Raw genomic sequence first — 21,326 nt, 5'->3', positions numbered from 1 at the left:
GGGTGAAGGTTAAATTATAATATTATCATGATGTGTTCCAGTGTAATCTTGTAAAATTTTGTTTTTGGCAAGAAACGTGAGGCAGATCATCGGGGATTAATAATACATTTGCAAAAACCAGAATGCAAATGGAAATAAAGGTGTTGTATGTTGAAGTAAATGTGTATGAGTATTTAGATTAGATCCTGATGGGCCATCTGGGCCTCTGCTATCAGTGTATGAATGAATGTGTGTGACATGACATGTAGTGTAAAGCGCTTTGAGTGGTTGGAAGACTAGAAAAGCACTATATAAATGCAAGTCCATTTACCATTTCTTGTTTTGTTTTTTACTGTTGTATCGAGAATCATGGAATTTGGCTGGTATTGGTATCGGCTACTAAATTTCTGGCATCGTGACATCCCTATTTAAGATCATGTTAATGACTAGAGAAATCTATTGAGCTGCAGCAAATACTCATGCAACACTTTACTGCACATCTGCTTTAGGAACCTGACAGTTTGTCGAGTATAAGCACTGGACCATTAACTCCACTGACACTTGATATCATTTTCATCCTCTGACCACTTTGTTCAAGATGCTAAAGATGCACAAAGTTATGCCGGCGGCGGTTCGACTGCCTTACCTCCACGATGGCATTGAGGGCCGTGTCTGCCCCGATACTTAGATCTGTGCCCGGTACATTGTTACTTATGGTGGCGGGCAGCATACACATCGGGATGCAAAACTCCTCATAGGTAGCGCGAGCATCATACAGCTGCAGCAGACTCTCAAAGGCCTGAAGCGGCAGTAATATGAAAACGCGTTAGAGCCACAGAATGACAGCCACTGAGAGAGGTGAATATCTCTCAGGTTGCTGGAGTGTATCCTGCCATTCCGGCTATTGCCGTGTGATAGCGGCAGTGGCTTCCCTTTGGCAGAGAGGACGGAAGTGTGAATAAAGAGGTGGAGAGGACAGTAAAGAAGGGAAAATGAAGAGAATGAAGGGAGGAAAGGACATTGAAAAAGTGGCAGAGTAGAGCCACGAAAGGTAGGGGAACACACAAGATGTGAAAGGAAAGGTGGTGGAACAGATAGAAAAGTGGGAAGAAAGACTGCAGGAAAAGATGGGAGAGGTCTGTGTGTTTGTGAGCCTCAGCAGCTCACTGCAGAGAGACGCTGCATAGGACAACCATATCTGCTGTGGAAGGTTATATTCAGGCAAGACAAGCACCGGTCGAGTCTGCACACACGGGAGGAGGATGAAGAATGAAGAAGATGGTGGCAAAGATTCAGGCTCGGAGATGTTACTGTTTAAATCTGTGCTTTAGTCGTACATAGGGTTACGTTCACTTGAGTTATCATGATGCTTTAAACAAAACAACAATATTATATGTATTATTTATATTGAGTGCTGCGGGAATGAGTCCTACAACCCAGAAATGAGTTAGCATTCGGTTCCCTCGTCTGGAAGTCAATGTTTTTTTAGTTAGATGCCTGAAATAAGGTCTGTGGTTAACACAAGCTGAAGAGAGTTTAACATTTTCTTCTACGACATAAAATACATCAATAAATACCCCACTCCTGAATTTTGAAGCCTTCATGTGACTTAAAGGCAGTTGCTAAGAAGTGGCTAAATGACACTACTATAGGTCATCGTGCTGACTCGTCCGCCTTTACAGCCTCGTTGTGTATACTCACACTCATGCAACCGTGGTGTAGTTTAGCCTAACGTTAGCGTTTTACTTCTGGCGACTGCATTTACGCTACAAAAATCATAAAAGCAGTGTTCATTGGTGAAGATCATCTTGCTGAACAAAACGTGAAAGTATCATAAACGTGTGTTTGCTACAGAGCTTATTTTCTGCAATAACCCAAAACCTGATGGAAAAATCCAATTTGCTTTTTGTCGAGGGAACCCAGGGCGATGCTAACTTCCTGGTTGGCCAACAAAAATACGCCATCCCCGGAGCACTCTATTCTTCACATAGTTACTGAATAAAGTTAAAGTAAAGGCTTCATTATCAATTCAAGCAGATACACGCAATACGTGCATGTTGACTGCACTACGAGGTGTTAGTTTGTGCTCTGTAGCCGTTATGTGTGAGCTAACTAGACAACAACATCATACCTGCGTGCTGTTAGCCACTCATCTCGATTGTTAATGATGTGGGAGGATGCAAACACACAGACGGGGAGAAGGCTGGCAGAGCAAACATGGCGGCCGGTCACGACACTCGGGCACACTCACAGCATGCCTCCATGTTGTCACTCAGTTACTCACCTGATGGGGAAGGGAGAGACACTACTCTGGAACTTAGTTAATTACCTTTACCAGTCATACCTCGCAGTGCAGACGTGACTCAATTTGTCTGTCTGGCTGAGATGTTTTTGGTTTTATTCCAGATGTGGATTACAAATCACAAAATTTCCTGGTAAAAAAATGACTGAGTGAGCGATTTCTCCCTTCTTTAAACATGATAAACTGGCTGGCATAAAGTGTGTGTGCATGCGTGTGTGTGTGTTTTATATGTCTGTGTGTCACTGAGATGAACTATTCTGGTCGCCAGCTCCCCATCACTTACAGTAGTGATGGCGTTCAGAGCCGTGTCAGCGCCGATGCTGAGGTCTGAGCCCGGCACATTGTTGGAGACAGTGGCTGGGACCATGACCATGGGCACGCAGAACTCGTCATATTTCCCGCGCGCCGTTAACAATTCCAGCAGTGACAGGAAGGCCTGCAGGGCAGAGCCAAGGGCTTTTAGTGTGTGTGAAGGGTTGGAAGCTTTAGCAGGTTGGTTGGGTTGAGAGGTTGCTACTTGCCACAAGGGAGGGGAAAGACAAAAGTGGAGGGTGCCAAGGGGAGGAGCCAGGTCTATCACAACGGACAGCAGCGAAACAGACAGGTTCCACTCCACTTACAATAAACAGTATCTCTCTCACACACACATCCATACTCTACATACACACGAAACTCATTTACTTTCATATATCACAGGAAAATAAAGCTGGTGAGCATCTACATGGGAGTGCGTGAAATGGCTGGAGAAAAAGCAGGTGTTCTCTGTTTCCGATTAAAACCAAATCATCATATCATTTAGACTTCAGTTACAGTGTTGCTTCACTTTTCATTTACTACTTTCTCTCTAATCACATATTAACTGAAAATCAACAGTGAACCAGCTTTATGCTACAATTCATAATGTTCTGGATTTTGACAGAGAAATGATTTGAAGCATGATACATAGATATGGAAGGAGCCATATGGTGGTGTGCTGACATAAAGTGGGATAAGACTGATAGAAAGGATCAACATGTACATATGGACATCTGACAATATCATTAGTAATGCTTCAACAGTTACTACACTTTGAGTGTATGAGCTCTTCTCATAATGTTTCTGAATATGAAATATAGCATTAGCGCTACTGTCATGAATTTTCAAAAGTCAAGAGCTAAAAAAGCTCATGGAAAATATACACGAGAATGTAGCGTCATTAGCACAATTAGCTAGCAGAGACCCAAAAATAAAGTTTTAAACGTACCTCAAATCCACCGACAATTAGCAGCGCATTAATGTTGTTCATTCGCATCTGCTCAGCAATTTTGTCAACATGCTTTGCAGGAAGTGTTCTGAGGAAAGGGAAAGAACAAGATTGTTATTTATTTATGAGATATGAAGAGTTTCAGTGCATGTAAAAAACATTAGTAGAGAGCTGTGAATGTGAAGCTGAAACCTGTATCTGAGTCCAGATTCTACAGCAGTAATTATCATATATGTTCATATAGCGTCTTTTTCAGCACATCTCAGGCGCAGAAAAGCGCCTGAATAGCTTTGTTATGATAGTGTCTATCTGATATATAAAGCTCAGGATAGACAGATATTGCCAAAACAAGCTTCTCCTCCATTTTCTACAGTGACGTCACAGGCATTTTTCTGAAAAGTTCCAAGATTTTCAACTAGAAGTGCTCTGAGACACTGGGTGCCAATTACAATCTCTCCTCATTGGGAACAACTGAAAAAAGACAACAAAAAAACCCTGCTATATGGACACAGGCCCTAAGGGATGGATCCCATTTTTAATGCTGAACAGTTGCTGTTCAATCAGAGATAACAGATCAAGACTTTACCTTTTGGTTCCCAACAGAGATCCACCTTGTCCCGTCCATCCTCCGACATCAGCCCATTTAATCTCCTTAATCTGAGGAACAGCAACACACGCAATCTTACTCCATCACATTTGAAATACTCCCTTCCTTCAGCATTCAAATGTATGAATCCTATGCTTAAGATAATATCTTCTATAATGTTGTTGGTCCATTTACCACACACCATAATACACCCAGAACTTCCTGCGTTAGATACAGTTCTGTATTATCTGACACATCTTCCTGGGGGTCTCAATGCAGAGATTGTTAGGAGGAGAGTTAATTTTTTTTCTGGCCAAACTCTCTTCTATAAAACAGAGGAAGTGGACCGGTGAAAACACAGAGGTGTGTAGCAGAGAGTCCCAGAGCACTGAAGTATTGAAATCCATTACTCCCGCTGCTCTAATCTTCTCAGGGTCAGTTGGCGCGGTCTGATTTCAGCTGGCCAGGGCACACACAGGATGTTTAACTAACCGCTGATATTGGGGACATTTTGATGAAGATAAATGATCCGATCGTTTGTTAAGTGCAGTCATTTGAATGAGCCAACTATGGACTGAAGGGATTTAAGTTGTTTTTCACTGGATAAAAGGTCAAAGGAGGATAATAGGAAAGGAGAGTGAAACCAGTTCTACCAGTAACGGAGTGGGTTAAATGGCAGTGTGTCAAATTACAGCTCAGTCTCACTCAGAACAGGTTCCACTTAAAGACTCAGATTATCTACTGTCTGTTTTTACCTTTCATTCAAAAGTTTCTCTATAGTTAGATCAGATGAGAATCATCCCATTGACTGATTATTCCGAAGCTGTGTTTTGCAGTCTGTGTATTATGTTGCCCTCTATCGGTTTAATGCGGTACTGCATCAACTTTGGTTGAGCAGGGCAGAGGAGGGAGAAATTGGTTTACATTAATCTGGACAGATTATATTCCCTGAGTCTCTCTGATTATTCTCCAGTCAGGGACCTAACTGTGATTGTGTGCTTCGCCCATATCTCTTTGAGTTATTGATTAAAATATGAAAGTAGTACACACAATATTCTATTAAACTGCTAGGGTAGATTATTTGATGAATGCATTTTGATTATAACATTAAATTTCCTTAGTGTGATGACTTCCCTCCAAGTATTTTAATTTAAAAGGAGTGAGATTACAAAGTGATGTATACATGCAACAGTACAATACATGCACCAGTAGGGATGTAATGATACATCAATCTGGATCAATATATATCGACTCAATGATCAATGATCCAATATCATCAATGTAAAGTGAAAACATCGATACATATTGTCATCTTTAAGATACGCCTTTATTTTGAAATTCTTAACTGATAGAAAACATTTGCACTTAAACATGAGAGATTTGGCACTTTAATTTCGAAAAAACAGGAGGTCTATTTTTATTAAAAAAGTATAGATTGTTTTTCATTTAAATGTCTGGAAGACCCCAGTAATAAAATTGTCAAATCATAATTGAGTTGCTTTTTGTGATTAATATAAATGTAACTGTGTTAAATATACATGAAATATGATATCGCCTCATATTGATCACAGTCCCTTGAATTGATTGGAATCGATATATCGTACCGTGATGAAACTCGTGATTTACATCCCTTTATTGCACGGCTTCGTTGAATACTCTGTTCTGATTGGTCAATCACAGCGTTTTACGGTCTGTTATTTCTTTATAGCAGACCGTTGCTATGGGCGCAGTTCTGATCTTTTGACTCCGGCGGACCATTTTTGTGTCAAATTATTGATTTCTTAAGTAAGTAGCCGTGAAATAAGTGGGATAATGTTCAGCTAGCGGGTCATTTTTGGACCCCAAACGCCCTTGTACGCCCTGTCGGGGTTTATTTCACAACAATGACCAGCTCGCTGTTCATTATCCCTTACATGTACCAGTATATCAGTGATATTACTGTACCCACCTGTCCATGGGCGAATCCCTCGAACCCATCACTGACAGCAAACATCTTGTGCCCCTCAGAGATGCCCACTCTGACGGCTGAACGGACGGCAGCATTCATGCCCGCTGCAGGGGCGCCAACGTTCAACACCGCCACGTTGAAGTTGCTCTGAGGGCAAAAAATATCAAATGTGACTTAAAATGTTATATCATCATAGTGAATAAAGAGAGTACTGTATGTTGCAGTTGTTGTTGGAGGACAGTTGATGAAGCTCTGCACAGCGAATCAATAACTGGTTTCTGCTCTGCTCTCAGCCACACGCTGGGCCTACAGTGGTCATTATCACAGAGTACAGGGGGGGAGCCAAACCCTGAGGCGAGCTCCACAGCGTGGAGTCTGCCATGCTGCCTCTACACTTCACTGATCTTCAGTCTGAGCTGCCTCCTTTGGAGCCGCAGCAGCAGGCTGCCACAGCTCCTGGCAGGGTTGAACAAGTCATCCCTTAGCGGGGAGCCAGGTGTCATCTGATATCGCTGCATGGCAGGCCAACACTGAGCCACCTGGGGCCCCATGTGAAGCATCTCTTTACAGCTATAGGCTACACAGCAAGACACAGTTTATTATTAACTAGGCCATTATTACAGGTCACCTTATTTTCTACTTAACAGCAGGAAACAACTGACATCATATATGAGAGATGCCAGCTAGGGGTGTAAGAAAATATTGAAAATATTGACTATTGCGATATTATGTTTTATGATACTGTATCAATTCTCAACAAACACTGTATTGATTGTATTTATATGGTGATGTGATCTTTATACTGTGACAGTTTTCCTAAAATTAGATTTTAAAAAATCACAATATATCGCCTTACTTACAGTATCGCAATATATTGAATCGTTACCCCTGTATCATGATACAGTGAGTATCATGAGTATGCCAGCAAAACTAGCATGCTTTAATGCACCTGTTTTCAGAGAAATACTCACATTACTCTATATGGCCAACAGAAATACTTTGCTCAGTACTTTGCTCGGCCTTGTTTTGCCAAGGATACCTCTGAAAATAGCTGCAGCACAGTGCGTCAGCAGCAGTAGCTGAGTCATTATTTGCAGGCAGATCCTTAGGACAGAGTAATAAAATATTAAACATCTTAGTGGTTTGGGGAGGCCAATTCAATTCTCTAAAAGCAACCTGCACTCCAGGCATGCTGGGAAATGCTACTGTATGTGTGAAAACAACAACTCCTGCTTGGTGTGTGTCTGTGTGTGAGTGTGTATATTTCCGGCTTGACAACAGTGTCACTGTCAAGGAAATGTCCAGATGTTGTGAGGTGACTTACAATGGGCAGTTCGGACTCTGGTTTGCGATGAGCCAGCAGTTTGTACGTCCTCAGGTTGTTTTCAAAACTCCTGCAGTAAAACAAAGCACGTGCATTACTTTTTAAAATAACAGAGTCGGGCATTTTCAGTGCTATTTAAATGAAAAGCCACATACGTAATAGAGTCAAAACTGAGGGGTTGTAATTTAAATTATCTGCATCATTATTATTTCCGACTGACTGTATCCTGTAGACAACACACTGGTGGTGTTCTAAATAGCACTGTGATCCACTTTCCGTACCACATCTGTCTACAGTAAGCAACATCAAACTGATGTCTTGATCTGGAGTGAAGTGTTAAGTTTGGTATATCGGATTGGTTTCCAGCGGGCCGTCAGTCATACCTGCCCCGAAGCTTAACGGCCTCCTCAAAACGTTTCCCGTCCATGGCCCTCTGGACCTCTTGAGTCTGAGGAAAAGAGAGGAGTATTTTTTCACTGTTTGAATTCAGCCTTATTTCACACACACACACACACACACACACACACACTGTACTTCCTGTATGCACAAAAATAGAGGCACTTTGTTTAACTTATATCAGCTCTGTGGGCATTCATACTGTGACTTTGAAGCGTCTATTATGACTGTAACAATCGCTGAATGTATAGTTGGACTAATCACCGCTTTTCAAGTTTAAAGAGACAGAACAATGCGTCTGTTCCAGCTCCAAACAGAGCTAACATGTAACCTTGTTTTGACCTGTAATAGAACTGCATTCTCCTTCTTCTAGGGCAGTCAAAGTTAACGAAATCGATAACGCAAATTCGTTGTTAACCCCACTAACTTCTTTAACGCTACTTCTGATTTTTAGGTTGTAGCGGGCTCAGTTTTAAAGCTACGTCATACTAGCTTGTCAGGAAGGAAGCTAAATAACGCTCCAAATTTGGGTGAGGAAAAACTGGCATTGGCATTTTTAAAGGGGTCCCTTGACATCTGACCTCAATATATGTGAATGGAAATGGGTTCTATGGATACTAGCGAGTCCCCCTTTACAGACATGCCCACTTTATGATAATCACATGCAGTTTGGGGCAAGTCATAGTCAAGTCAGCACACTGACACACTGACAGCTGTTGTTGCCTGTTGGGCTGCAGTTTGCCATGTTATGATTTGAGCATATCTTTTATGCTAAATTCAGTACCTGTGAGGGTTTCTGGACAATATTTGTCATTGTTTTGTGTTGTTAATTGATTTCCAATAATGAATATATACATACATTTGCATAAAGCAGTATATTTGTCCACTTCCATGTTGATAAGAGTATTTAATACTTGACAAATCTCCCTTTAAGGTACATTTGAACAGATAAAGAATATGTGATTAATTGCTATTAACTATGGACAATCATGCAATTCATAGTGGTTCATTATTTTAATTGATTGACAGCCCTAAATTCTTCACAAAATTTCTAAATAATAGAAAACTGTGGCCTAGATTTCTGTCAAATCTGAACATGGTGTGCTAGTACAACAATAAAGCCTCTTTGTGCGTTTCTATGGAGATGGGTTGCGATTACATCACCATCCAGCAGGCAGTCGTTGCCAATGCTGCCAAATGCTTCAGATAATCATTAACCAGACGTAACTGCCTCTCAAACAATACAACTCTCGTGTGAACATTAGCGCCACTTAAGGCCCAATGGGCTGTCATCATTATTTAATACTCCTCCAACCCCGTCCCCATTGACACTGCCTCTCTGAGTCGAGCTGAGTCATTTCCTAGTGTTTGTGTTTGCAGTTTCTCCTCTACTCAGCTTCTGTAATTTTGTAAATACATGTTTGTGTGTGTGAATGCGTGGCCTGTTTCCAGCCCAGTCCGGTGCCTACCATCTGCACACACTCCATCAGAGGCAGCCGCACCGACTGGTTACCGCACAGAGAGACCACGCAGGCCGGCGTGTTAGCTGTGGTCTCCAGAAGAGCGAGAACGGCTTCCACACCCATACGACTGGCCTGTGTGAGCAAACACAGATAAAAACTGCATCATCCTCACTATCACAACCTCCTTTTGTTTCACCTGTACACATGTCATGTTTTCTTTTTTAACACATTCTTCCCCCAAATCCAGACACAAGAATTTGAGAAAAAAAATATATTTTTCTCGGCCTCAATTTTGAGTTGGTTTGTGGTAAACATGAAGAGATTTGTCAATTGCCGTTTGTGATGCTGTGCTTCATGTGCTGAGCCATAAGTCTGTTAATGTGCTTAACTTAAAACCTGGAGCCCTTTCTCCTCAGACACACACAGGATTAAACAGGAAATGCTCTGGACAACTGGACCATTCCTACCAAAATACCCCAAATAGAACACACAGCTAATGTTTACAATGGGTTAAAAGTGTGCACATTTATATAGAGAATTTCTATTATAAAATGCTACAACTTGTAAAAGGTCAAGCATGTAAATTGTAGATAAATCACATCTGACAATTTTGTGGCTCTAAAATCGGAATATAATCAAGTTTCTATTCGGGTTGGAATTAATGATTATTTTCTCAATTAATTGATTAGTTTATAAAATATCAGAAAATAGTGAGAAATGCTCATTAAAACTTCCCAAAGCCCTAGGTGATCGATTTAGATAGCATGTTTTTATCCCACCAACAGTCCAAAACCCAAAGTTTGCGATCATAAATGACAAAGAAAAGCATCAATTCCTGATTTTTCAGAAGCTGCAACCAGCAAGTGTTTGGTATTTTGCTTGAAAGATGAATAATTTCTAGGGCTGTGCCAAATAGTTTGAAGCTTCGAAGCTTCATTCATAACGTTGACATTCGCGTTCTAAATCAACATTCAAATGCTTCGCAGATTTTTAAATTTTTTTGCATGTCTATTCATTCTGTTTAAACCTGGTATTTCTGCACAGTTGCAGATAAATATCAGGCTATACCAATATTATCAGTACTGTACTATTTGTAGAATTAGATTCCAGTAGGATTGTTTCCATATTCATATTTGTTGGCGTTTAGCCTTTCAAAACAACATGCAGTCAAAAAACTGTTTGCTCTCCTGCATGCACCTGTATTAACGAGGCGGTCTACCAGCAAGCTAACTGCACCATAAATTACATTTATATAACCACAAAAACAAAAAAATCTATTTTTTTCTCCTTTTTTTAAGGGTGATGACCTCATAAAATATAACGACAAACATTCAAAGCTGTATTTGAAAACCTCAATAGAAGCGTCAAATGTAAAAAAAAAAAAAAGACATTCGGTACAGCCCTACTAAAATGATTAATTAATCGATTATCAAAAAGTAGTGGACCTACCAGGATGCGGTCAAAAGCAGAAGGGGTCCCTCCTCTCTGCACATGCCCCAGGATAGTCACTCGTGTGTCGAAACCCAAGCATTTCACAACAAGCTAGGAGGATAAAATGTGCAGCTCTTAGCAAATCTTGTTATTCCTCTAATGAGAATATACCACTGTAAATCGAATTAATGGATCCTTCATGTGAAATGATACACATTTATCTCATGCGTATTAGTAATATAGCTAAATGTGAAATTCTGCCTGAATTACAACTGTACTGTGAAACAAATGTGAAACATACATACGTACATAAACGAACAGGCACATCACACAATGAAACACAGTAGAAAAGCTGAAGAGAAGGGGAAACAGCAAAGCACAAGCAAGCCATTCTAATTTTTCAGTCATTTTTCAGCTCTCATACTGGACATCACAGAGGATCCCACAAGCGGGAAGGGCTAAATGAAATGATGAGACTCTCGAGTACTGTACTAGAAAACAAAATGCTTGAAATGTTTGCCTTCAAATGTGACACAGTTAGTGCAGGGTTGTGGCAAAAACATATTCAATACAACTATGTGTGAGGCTAGTTGGAAATAAATGACATTTTGGGTGTGTGAGGTTTAGTGAGGGTGTCTGCTCAGAGTGTTGCTGCAGCAGCAGTAGTAGTAGTATCGTGACAGCCATCTTACCAAAACTAGAGAGTGTGTCTGATAGAGCAACTCCAGAAACACAGCAACAGAGTCAAAGCCACACCAGGGCAGCAGTACAGTAGTAGAGGTCATACAGGAGGCAGTCCACTTGCCAACACGTTTACACCAAAGCTCTGTACTTACATTCTTGATATAGTCAGTGGTAATGGGCGTGTTGCTACGATCAATCGCGCCTTCGGCTACAATTATGATATTCAGCCTTTTCATCCCTGCTCGGTTCTACAAGGAGGGGTGGTGGAGAGACGACATGACAGAAAAACTGAGACTGTGGCTGCGACGTGGGCTTTCAGAAGCACGGGCGACCAGACGAGGCTCACAGCCGGGGAGGGAGCTGACAATATATTCTTTCAGGTCATTGCAGCTTGTGTTTGCACTTTGTAATCAGCAATATCCTGCCAACCTTATTGCTCGTCATCGCTGCATTATTGTGGACTTAGCATGCGGCGTCATGGTTTTCTTATCAGGAGGCAGGATGGATCTTTTTTTTTTTCCCCACTCACATTAGCATCCTGTTAGATATTCTGGTGCCAATTATCATAGCAAGAAAAACTGTAATACAGAGCATTTTGTGGCTCAGAAGACTGATTTCCATCAGTCGGGTCTCCATGCTTCTGGCTTCCCCTTTCTTTGCACTCAGGTACTCACATCCTTGACTAAACCAGAGGTTATAGGATTCCCGTGCCTGTCAATGGCTCCCTCTGCAACTATGATTATGTTCAGCCTTGTGCCCCTGGAACGGGTCTGAATCACAGAACAATGGCATGTTTCCAAAGCAGAAAAAAAAGATAATAAGACTCCAGATGACTGAGACTAAACACTTTCAGTCTTCTCTGATAAAAAAAAGTCAGGATCCTTGTAGAAAAACAGAAAAGTTGTGCAGATTAATAACAGCATTGTCATTTTAAACGAGACAGCATAGGGCGCATTATATAGCATCGACACTGGTACGATATTGTTCACTGTGGGGAACAAATAGGATCGTGTTACCGCAGACAGTTTCTGACACATCTTGTCCTCCCAGCCGTCCTCTGGGGGCATCTCGGGGATCAACACCCAGTCGGCTCCGCAAGCCAGGGCGCTCACCAAGGCCAGGTAGCTGGGATAGAACACACAGACACAGCACTGTGTATATAAACAGATAACAGTCTGTCTCTGCCACAGGAATTATGTTTTTGGATCTGCTATTGGGTTTATCAAATGCATTCTTACCCACAATGTCTGCCCATGACCTCTAACACAAATGTTCTCTGGTGACTGAAAGATCAGAACAGAAAAATATGACTTAGCAGCGCTTTTGAGTAATACAGCATCAGACTGAAGAACAGACATTTGAAAGGTGATGCTGAACGGAGCTGAAATCAGCTTAAACATATGTGTTGCTGCTGTTCTATCTCCACCTCTGTGCAGTTGTCATAATTGCGTCCACCACTTCGATGATTCTGTGCAGAGCCGAGTCGGTGCCGATTGTCATGTCGGTTCCGCAGAAGTCGTTGTCGATGGAGCCGACCATCCCTACGATGTGAAGGGCCGAATACTTCTGGACGGCATCAGCTTCGATCAGGCCTGAAAGGGATCAGGAGGTTTGGGTTGAACCGGTGCCCCCCTTCTGTGTTTTACAGTGTATTTCTACAGTGATTCAGGCAGGTTACTCTCACAGCTTGTTGTCAAAATAGAACAGCACAAGCAGCAATGGAAACTGCTGAGCTCAGGGAAAAACCTAAACAGTCATTTACTGTAAGAAACAAACCCCTTCAGATTATGAGCTCATGTTTTGAGTGACTATTTGACTTCATCCTGTTTTTGCGTGCTGGAGATTATTTCCACCGTCAAGAATTTAAACTGGTATAAAAGGGTTGTTTATAGCAACTCCACTTTAAGCAAAAGTGAGCGTCTTTTATTAAATAGTAATGTTAATGAGGAGGAGAAAAAAGCATCACATATTTCGACTTATAGCAGAGCACGACCTAAAGTTTATTAACAGTGAAACTTCTTAGAAGATGACATGACATGCACCTATGTTTGTGTGCAAACAAAATGAAGAGGAAGGGTTTCATATAGAAAGCAGCTAGTTTTAAGCCAGAATAACAATGGAGAGAAAAAACAGCACAGCAGTGATAGGAAAGCTTATAGACGGTGACCTAATAGAGAGAGTATGGGAGGATGTGGGCTGTATGAAATATCTAACCTACAAAACAAAAATGTCTGCTAATATTGGCGGGTGTAGCAGAGAGTCAGTATGAAAACAAAATCTTTATGTGACCAATGTGGTTACTAACAGCCCCATATGCAGTTACTGCAGGGTTTTTTCAGCAGATGGAGGACACCCTAAATTAAAGAGGACCTATTATGCTTATTTTCAGGTGCATACTTGTATTTTGGGTTTCTACTAGAACATGTTGACATGCTTTAATGTTCAAAAAACACTTTACTATTCTCATACGGGCTGTGCTGCAGCATCTCTTTTCACCCTCTGTCTGAAACGCTCTGTTTGAGCTCCTGCCCCCTCGCTCCCGAAAAGCCAAGTCTGTTCTGATTGGTCAGCTGGTCCACTGTTGTGATTGGTCAACCAAAACCAAACTCTTTGGACTCCGCTCCAGCTCCGCTCTAACTAGCTTTGTTTGAGGGCGTGCCAAACTAGCCATTATGCAAATGTGTTCCAGTACTTGGTGACATCACCATGTTACGAACGAAAAAGGCGGGACTTCAAGCAATGCATTTCAGGCAGTTCAGGAGCAGTGTTTCTGTGGGGGAGAGGAACTCCCTGTGGCGTGGACTTTGGGCTTTGTAACTTTGCAGACCTTTTACATGCACAAAAAAACTATATAACACACTAAAAGAAAGGGGAAAAAAACATAATAGGTCCCCTTTAAGAAAATAGCATGAAGGTAAAGCAAAGAGGTGACTCATCTTTCCTACGTACCTTGCTCCTGCAGCTCCGCCAGCAGCCCGCTCCATTCCTCCCTGAAGAGGTTGGCTCCCGTCAGACTGCCGTCTCCACCGATCACGCACAGGTTGGTGATGCCCTGCTGCACCAGGTTGTGAGCTGCCTTCAGGCGTCCCTCGTGGGAGCGAAACTCTTTACAGCGGGCGCTGCCGATAACAGTCCCACCCTGATGGCGACAAGTGTCAACATTTCTTCAGCCTAATACACTCTCTTTTTCCTGTGATTTTAAGTCACTCAACTTCCTTTTTACTACTCAGTTCTGTGTACTTGGTGCAGTATGGTGTTAAGTGTCTTGCTTGAGGACCCTTGACAAGAGTAAACAGCTGATGAACACACGCTGGCTGCTGGGATGACCTCTCTGACTAGAGAGGTCTTTCCTCTTGAATGCCCTGCTCTCTGTGGACTAATACTAACTTTGAAAACAGTTTCATTTGACGTACTGTAATATTAAAAGTTTGAAAGTCATTGTATTTTTATTTTAGAATGTTAAGACCTGGAACAGAAACTCCCAGACGAGGGAGCTGTTTCTAGAGCCCGACTGTACAGTGATTGCATTAGATGCGTGGAATGCTGCCCATGATAATTACTCACCACTTGTAGCATGCTGGAGACACTTTCCCATGTGGCTTCCACTATGTTCTCTCCACCGTCCACCATGCCTTGATATCCCTGATTAAAAAAGAGGGAGCATCTTAGTAAATAAATACAAGAGATTACCAAACAGATAAGACTTAAATACAATATTTGGTGATATCACGAAGTCTGCCACGACACAATTTTGATTTGATTCAATTCAGGGGCCTGCGATCAATGTGAGAGGATATCATATGCCTATTTAACACAATCAGTTACAGGGCTCTGTAGGGAACGAGATGCGCTTGGACAGAAATAGGAATTTCAAAATAAAGGCGTATCTTTAAGATGATGATACGTATCGTTGTTTTCACTTTGCATTTTGATGATCATTGAATTACTATATAAATCCAGATTGATGTATTGCTGCAACCTTATGCAATACCAAAGAAAAATACAAATGTGTAATAGTGAAACTCAAGAATGTAACATGCATGGTTTAAGATTTGTCCATCCTCATACAGTGTTCTGCAGAAGCGTGCAGGAGAACACAGAGTGCTGTGGTACCTGAGTGGGAGGGGAGTTTCATACGAGGCATCTGCTAAAGCCGCAAGTTAGTTATGTAACAACGCTCTGAGCGAAGGAGGTCCATGACATGCACAGATGTGCAGGGATCACACATGATGAGCAAGCAGAGCAGAGCAGAGCAGAGCACGGGCCCTCGCCAAAGCTCCTCTCACATCTGCTACTGTATATGAAAATAAACATCCCTGTATATGTAGACAGGGATACGTGACTGAAGTGCAGCCGTCCCTTCATGAAATGTATTAATCTGAATTCTGAAAGACTTGTCTGCTTCCGGTATCCTTGACATTGAGTTGCTAAAAAATATATTTCTCATTTGTTTTATTTATTTATCCTTTATTAAACCAGAAAGGTCCCATTAAGATACAATATCTCTTCTGCTAGGGAGTCCTGGTCAAGATGGCCAGCAAGTAAAATAGTTTCAGATATGACTACAGTCAGGGACAGATAACTTCATAAATAAAAAAACAAGTACAAACGAGGACAGATAACATTACAGTGAAAAACATAACAAAACACAACAACAGGCAGAAAAAAATACAGGAATCAGAAGCTAAAATAATCAAGACAAATGAATGACATTAAAGCAACTACATTGTTTTGTAAAAGCAGAGGGTAAAGATTTCAACTTTAGTGTGCCTTGCAGCTCGTTCAGCTCTACCTCTGCTGTGTTTAAAAAAAGTTTCATAATTACACGTTTTACCATGTGTGTTATGCATAAAAGGTATGCTAAAATGTATTTTAAAATGGGCAGGTATTGTTATGTAGAGGTGATGTGGCTGCTGCTCACATTTTCCCACTTCTACAGCATAAAATAAACTTTGAGCAGTGGCAAAAAAAGGCCTTAACAATGATCATCACAAAGTATGGGCTCACCTCATGAATGAAATAAACTTTTGCTCCAACATATAACCCCATTCGAACCACGGCACGTACAGCAGCATTCATCCCTGAAAAAAAAAAACAATAAAGAATACCAAAAAGTAGTATTGACAATAAAACAACATTGTGTTTTAATCCAGAGATGAGCAGAGTACATTTTTAAGAGGGAAAACACATGTTTCAACTGTAAAATCATTGTAAAACCCTGATTAGAATGGCTGTTTCACAGTTATTGCATGGATCTTTATTTCATCTCTGTCACAAAGAAGTGCAGCAGTAAAACTTTACATCCCTCTCTCTAATGTGTCTTAAGTGAAAGACAATGTGTCTTTAAGTGCAGCGGCCTATCCGTGTTTACACTGCTATCTGTGGCTTGGGCCGCATTTTTTTCTCACCACGGTATACTGCCATTTTTGGTCAGACTGTTTCTCAGCTCCTCCTACAGCCTTCCAGTTATTTGTGGTTAGTCCAAGTGAACTCAGTAACCAATAAGGTGCCGCTCTGTGACTTGAATGTCAATGACAAGTTAGCTTAAACACTGACAGTGGGGAATAATGGGTAATGCTTTACCCAGAGCGGGCGGACAGAAACTTGGCTGACTGTCGGAGGTATAAACAAGAGAAGAAAGGGCTGAGTTTCCTTTCTCTGCACAAACACTGCAGATCTAATGGCAGCCAAGTAGAGCTGTTACTAAGCAACACAAAGGTTCAGGCCAGTGGGGCAGTGGAGAAGACAGCACTGAAAGTGAAAAGACAGTGAAATGTAAACTATACTGGGAAATAAAAACTCTTCGGAAATGAGTGTTTTTTTCCTACAGCCACAGAACAACAAAGCACCCATAATCATTAGGGACCAACTATTCACCATACTGTCCAGTGTAACGGCCCGTGACCTCCCGTCTCATTACATAACTGTGTTCAAATGAACAGCATGGTGTAATCACAGTAGGAGATGACAGAAAGGTTTAGAGACTGAGAGAACGGACAAAGAAAGAATGTGAATTAGAAAGACAGAGGTCAAATTTAAAGATTATCCCAAAAATGTATCGTTCATGTTTCTTGTGGAGCTTTGAGGTTTTTATCAAAGCTCAAAGTCACCAAGTTTGTCCTTCTCATTCTGCATAACTGACACTTTCTCATGCATAGTGAGTGAACAGACCAAGCCAAGGCCACACAATGCCCTCTGACACTGACATTCAGTTCCTGTCATGCATGCCGCTGCCTCACTGGGTTGCACAGGGGCCAACTCCATGAGTTTTGTTTTTTTTTGCCTGTGTGTATGTGTTCATGTGTGTTTTAAAAGTGAATTCTAATTCCAAAGCCACCCACCAATGATCGATACGTTTGTCCTGAACCAAAGAGAGCCATAATGTCCATATCGTGGCTGGCAAATTACCGTTAAGTGCGGAAAACTGCAGTGCTGCTTCAAGCTACAACGACAACATCTCCAAGTTGACCTCCCCCACATGCCTTTTTCACGAAAGACCTTTAGACACGTCCCAGTAGGCAAAGCACAGGTGTAAACAATAAAATGTATGATGGCTGAATTCCATTCAGCTGCTTCCGTTTGCATGGTGCAAGTTGACTTACTGGGACACTTGAATAGAACAGAGCCATCGTTAAAGTTATTAGCAACACCTGTGCTTTTGCTACAGAAAAGGGAGTGTTATTATGGTGCCTTCGTATGGGGTCGTGTTTACCGTGTTCATGAGAAAAGTCCATATAAACGCCCCTTTCTTGTGGTATTCACGACTGGAAGGTTTCTGAAGGCCCCGTGTTTACGTATTGTGACGCATTTGTTAAAGTTGTCAGAAATGGCGGAGCCCATGGAAGTTAATTTTTTGGTGCATAATAAGTTAATATATTGTAATTTTAGTTGTATATTGTTTTTCTTCATAATTTTATTATATGTCTGAGGAAAATGTTGATATTCCCAGCTGCCTCATCTCTTTCCAACATTATGCCTTTTCATTTACTGCATTATGGTACCCACTTGCTCGCTTGTTAATTTGTTAGCCTATGTGGCTTTTAGACGCCGACAGTAACGTTAATATTGCCGTTGCTTAGCAGCGGTGTTCTCAAGACTTGAACGCCAAGCATATTGTGTACACGACTTTCCACGTTGTAAATACAAGCTCACAAGTTTAATTTGAAGGCACCAATAGACAGTCCAAATGGTCGTACATCAACTATACAACTTGTGATTTCCATAGTTTAACACATATTCTATATACCTGTACCATCAGTACAGGAACATCTGGTTATTAACATATGTATTCTTTTCCATTTTAGACAACCCACTTAGACTGATGTATGCCTATATCTTAGATTGAACGGAGTTTTACTATGTTAGATATTAAAAAAAATTAGTATTATGATGGATTTAATCAAGTTTATTCCATTACATAATAATAGTATAACTGATCAGAATGGCACTGGCTGTCTAGAGGAAACACCGAAATCTGTGAGTGATCACAGAGAGCCAGCAAAACATATGAGGTCACCAATGTGACCCTACTGTACCCATCTTTTCTTTTTCTTTTAGAGTTTTGTTAATAAATCTTTAAATTAAAAATATTAAATCGCATTTAATTTTTTTTACAATTTAGTTTTGTGTGTTTTCTCTGTCACATAGTTGACTCATTTATTATCCAGGACAGGTACAGTGGGGTCACACTGCTGCTGACCTCATGTGTTGATGCTGGCTCTCTGCAGTCACCGGTCACACGGTGTTTGTTTAGAATGCTGTGACATTCACATTTTGACGGAATTAAAACAGAATTGCGTTGCTAGGCAACAGCTTGGGTCCGTGTGTACTTCCTGTCAGCTGATGACATTCACATACACTGCATCCAAGGCCTATGGAAAGAAGGCTAGGTCATGCGTCATCAGCGCGTCATAACGCGGGGGGTATAACGCATGCGCAGTAAAATCTGGTCTGCACTCGCCGAAATTGAGCCAATCGCAACGCACGGCCGCAGTTTCAGTTACACTGCGCATGCGTTATACCCCATACCCCAAGACCAGTGTCCCAGCCTCCTTCCATAGGCCTTGACTGCAACCAGAATAAACTGGGGACACATTTACAATGTTTATGTTTAAAATTGTGTCAAGGGTCTAAATATTGTTATTCGTGACATCACGAACGGACAGAAATCCTGACAGCTTGTTTCAAACGCAGAGTTTCTGAATAGGGTTTGTGTGTGTTTCCCTATGGATTGAGTGTTTCGATACTTTCACAGTATTTATATAGGACTTAATAAAAAAAACATGAAAATCTCACTTTTTTATAATATGAGATCTTTAAGTTGCAGTAGCCATTCTGTGTATATAATAAACTGCTTTTATGCTAAACTAATGACAGTAGTGATTTACATTGTGCTGGTAGGTGTGTATAATAGTGTTTCAATCAAATGAGGAGGCAAGTCGTTGATCACGCGACCAGGGTTTCCTCTGTGACGCACCACTGGGAGAGATGTATGCAGCTCATCACGTACACAGGATACAGACATCATCCCACCATGCACCCTTATGAGAGGCTGCTGACTAACTACAACATCACATCTCATTCACTCAACATAAAGTCCATGTTGTGAAAGCTACTGTGCTTCTCTCCCCTGTTGCCAGCTGCTGCTTGTCGGTACACGTCGAGCAGCTCAACCCGCAGTGCAGTGGCCTCTACGACGGCCACTGCTTAACGACCAACACGCCACCAAATCAATGGAAGTGATGCTGTTAGCGAGTTACCCGGATGTGCCATGTTAGCATGCTTCCTCAATGAATGGTGGTAACCTTGTTATACATTTAACAGCTGTGTTATATGAATTAAAGCCTCGCAGCATCACACAGTGATACAGTTAGTTGTGTTTCCCTCCTCTGCGGCCCTGTCCGCACTGACTCACTGACACATGAAGGAGTCTTTTTACCTTGAGCATCTCCTCCGCTCGTCAGCACCGCGATGGCTTTGCCGGCTCCCGACAGGTTCTCAAAGAAGATCTTCTTGCCGTCTGGCTGCGCCATGTTCACAGCGGGTTAGGTTGTATATATTCCCAGTCCAATTCCAGATAAAACAATAATACACCGGCACCGCAACAGTGTTAAATGGTGCTGTAAAGGATGAAGGGCACCAGTCCGCCCCCTGCCTCTCTACCTCTAGTCCTCTAGTCCTGCCCGCTATGCTGCTCTGCTTCTGCCCGCTCTAGTGATGTGTCGTCAAGAACGAGCCGGTTCAAAGAGCCGGCTCTTTTTCTTTTCAATATTATATTTAACGGTTTTTTGTTCATTTTGAAACAACAGAACAAACATTCACAAACGTCCCCAATAATAACATTCTCGGTACAAAGAAACTTAATAAACCTAATATTAATAAAAATAAGCCAGTATAGATACAGGAAAAGAATATATACAAAAAAGAAATATATAAGTAAAAAGAATATACACAAAAGTAAACGTAAAAGAAATAAAATGTAAAACAATAAAATGAAAGCTATTTATATATACATAAATATACTGTATACATATATACATACATACACATATATGCACACGCAGTATATACACATACAAAAACACATATACATATAATCAGCAGCTGGCTCTTTTAAGTGAACGATAAGAGCCGGCTCCCATCCGAGAGCCGTTTTTTTCGTGTTTTTTTCTTTTTTTATTAATTAATTCAAGGCAGAATGATAGGACGATCTTCTCCGCGCCACGTGCACTCCATGCACTGACTGTGACTGAATGTTGTGTTTTTTAATGTTATAAAACATTTGAGGCGAGAAATAATCCATGCAGTTGATGAATCTGTCTTTATTTTGGATCGACAACGTTTATTTTAAAAGATTCTCGGGAGTTTCGAGAGGCGGCGAGTCGCGTCAGACGCCCGTGATTTGCATAAAGTAGACTAGCCCTCAACTTTATGCAAATGAGGAGCGGGTGTCGTGACGCTCCATTTCTCG

General features: G+C 41.4%; 1 protein-coding gene across 8 annotated transcripts in view; it reads right to left on the bottom strand.

Annotated features, from left to right (window-relative positions):
• The window catches only part of pfkpa (phosphofructokinase, platelet a), a 28,057-nt gene extending 7,510 nt beyond the window's left edge, over positions 1–20,547 (bottom strand). The window contains exons 1-16 of one of the 8 annotated variants that reach the window (XM_037756753.1): positions 20,295–20,547; positions 16,364–16,437; positions 14,921–14,998; positions 14,306–14,495; positions 12,783–12,948; positions 12,595–12,639; positions 12,373–12,481; positions 12,031–12,126; positions 10,691–10,783; positions 9,248–9,373; positions 7,766–7,830; positions 7,383–7,452; positions 6,059–6,205; positions 4,111–4,181; positions 3,525–3,612; positions 2,565–2,717 (exon numbers count right to left, since the gene is read on the bottom strand). In XM_037756753.1, coding sequence (XP_037612681.1) covers positions 2,565–2,717; positions 3,525–3,612; positions 4,111–4,181; positions 6,059–6,205; positions 7,383–7,452; positions 7,766–7,830; positions 9,248–9,373; positions 10,691–10,783; positions 12,031–12,126; positions 12,373–12,481; positions 12,595–12,639; positions 12,783–12,948; positions 14,306–14,495; positions 14,921–14,998; positions 16,364–16,437; positions 20,295–20,388 — 1,665 coding nt within the window. In that variant the 5' untranslated portion in view covers positions 20,389–20,547. Of the gene's footprint in view, positions 1–625; positions 779–2,564; positions 2,718–3,524; positions 3,613–4,110; positions 4,182–6,058; positions 6,206–7,382; positions 7,453–7,765; positions 7,831–9,247; positions 9,374–10,690; positions 10,784–11,508; positions 11,605–12,030; positions 12,127–12,372; positions 12,482–12,594; positions 12,640–12,782; positions 12,949–14,305; positions 14,496–14,920; positions 14,999–16,363; positions 16,438–20,294 lie in introns of all 8 variants that reach the window. The other 7 variants (XM_037756754.1, XM_037756751.1, XM_037756752.1 and 4 more) reach the window with 7 other exon arrangements.
• Between the last annotated feature and the right edge of the window lie 779 nt (positions 20,548–21,326).

The sequence above is a fragment of the Sebastes umbrosus genome, chromosome 21 (genome assembly GCF_015220745.1).
Source record: "Sebastes umbrosus isolate fSebUmb1 chromosome 21, fSebUmb1.pri, whole genome shotgun sequence".
Taxonomy (NCBI): Eukaryota; Metazoa; Chordata; class Actinopteri; order Perciformes; family Sebastidae; genus Sebastes; species Sebastes umbrosus.
The sequence above is the reverse complement of the archived record's forward strand: the minus strand, read 5'-3'. Positions and strand labels throughout refer to the sequence as shown.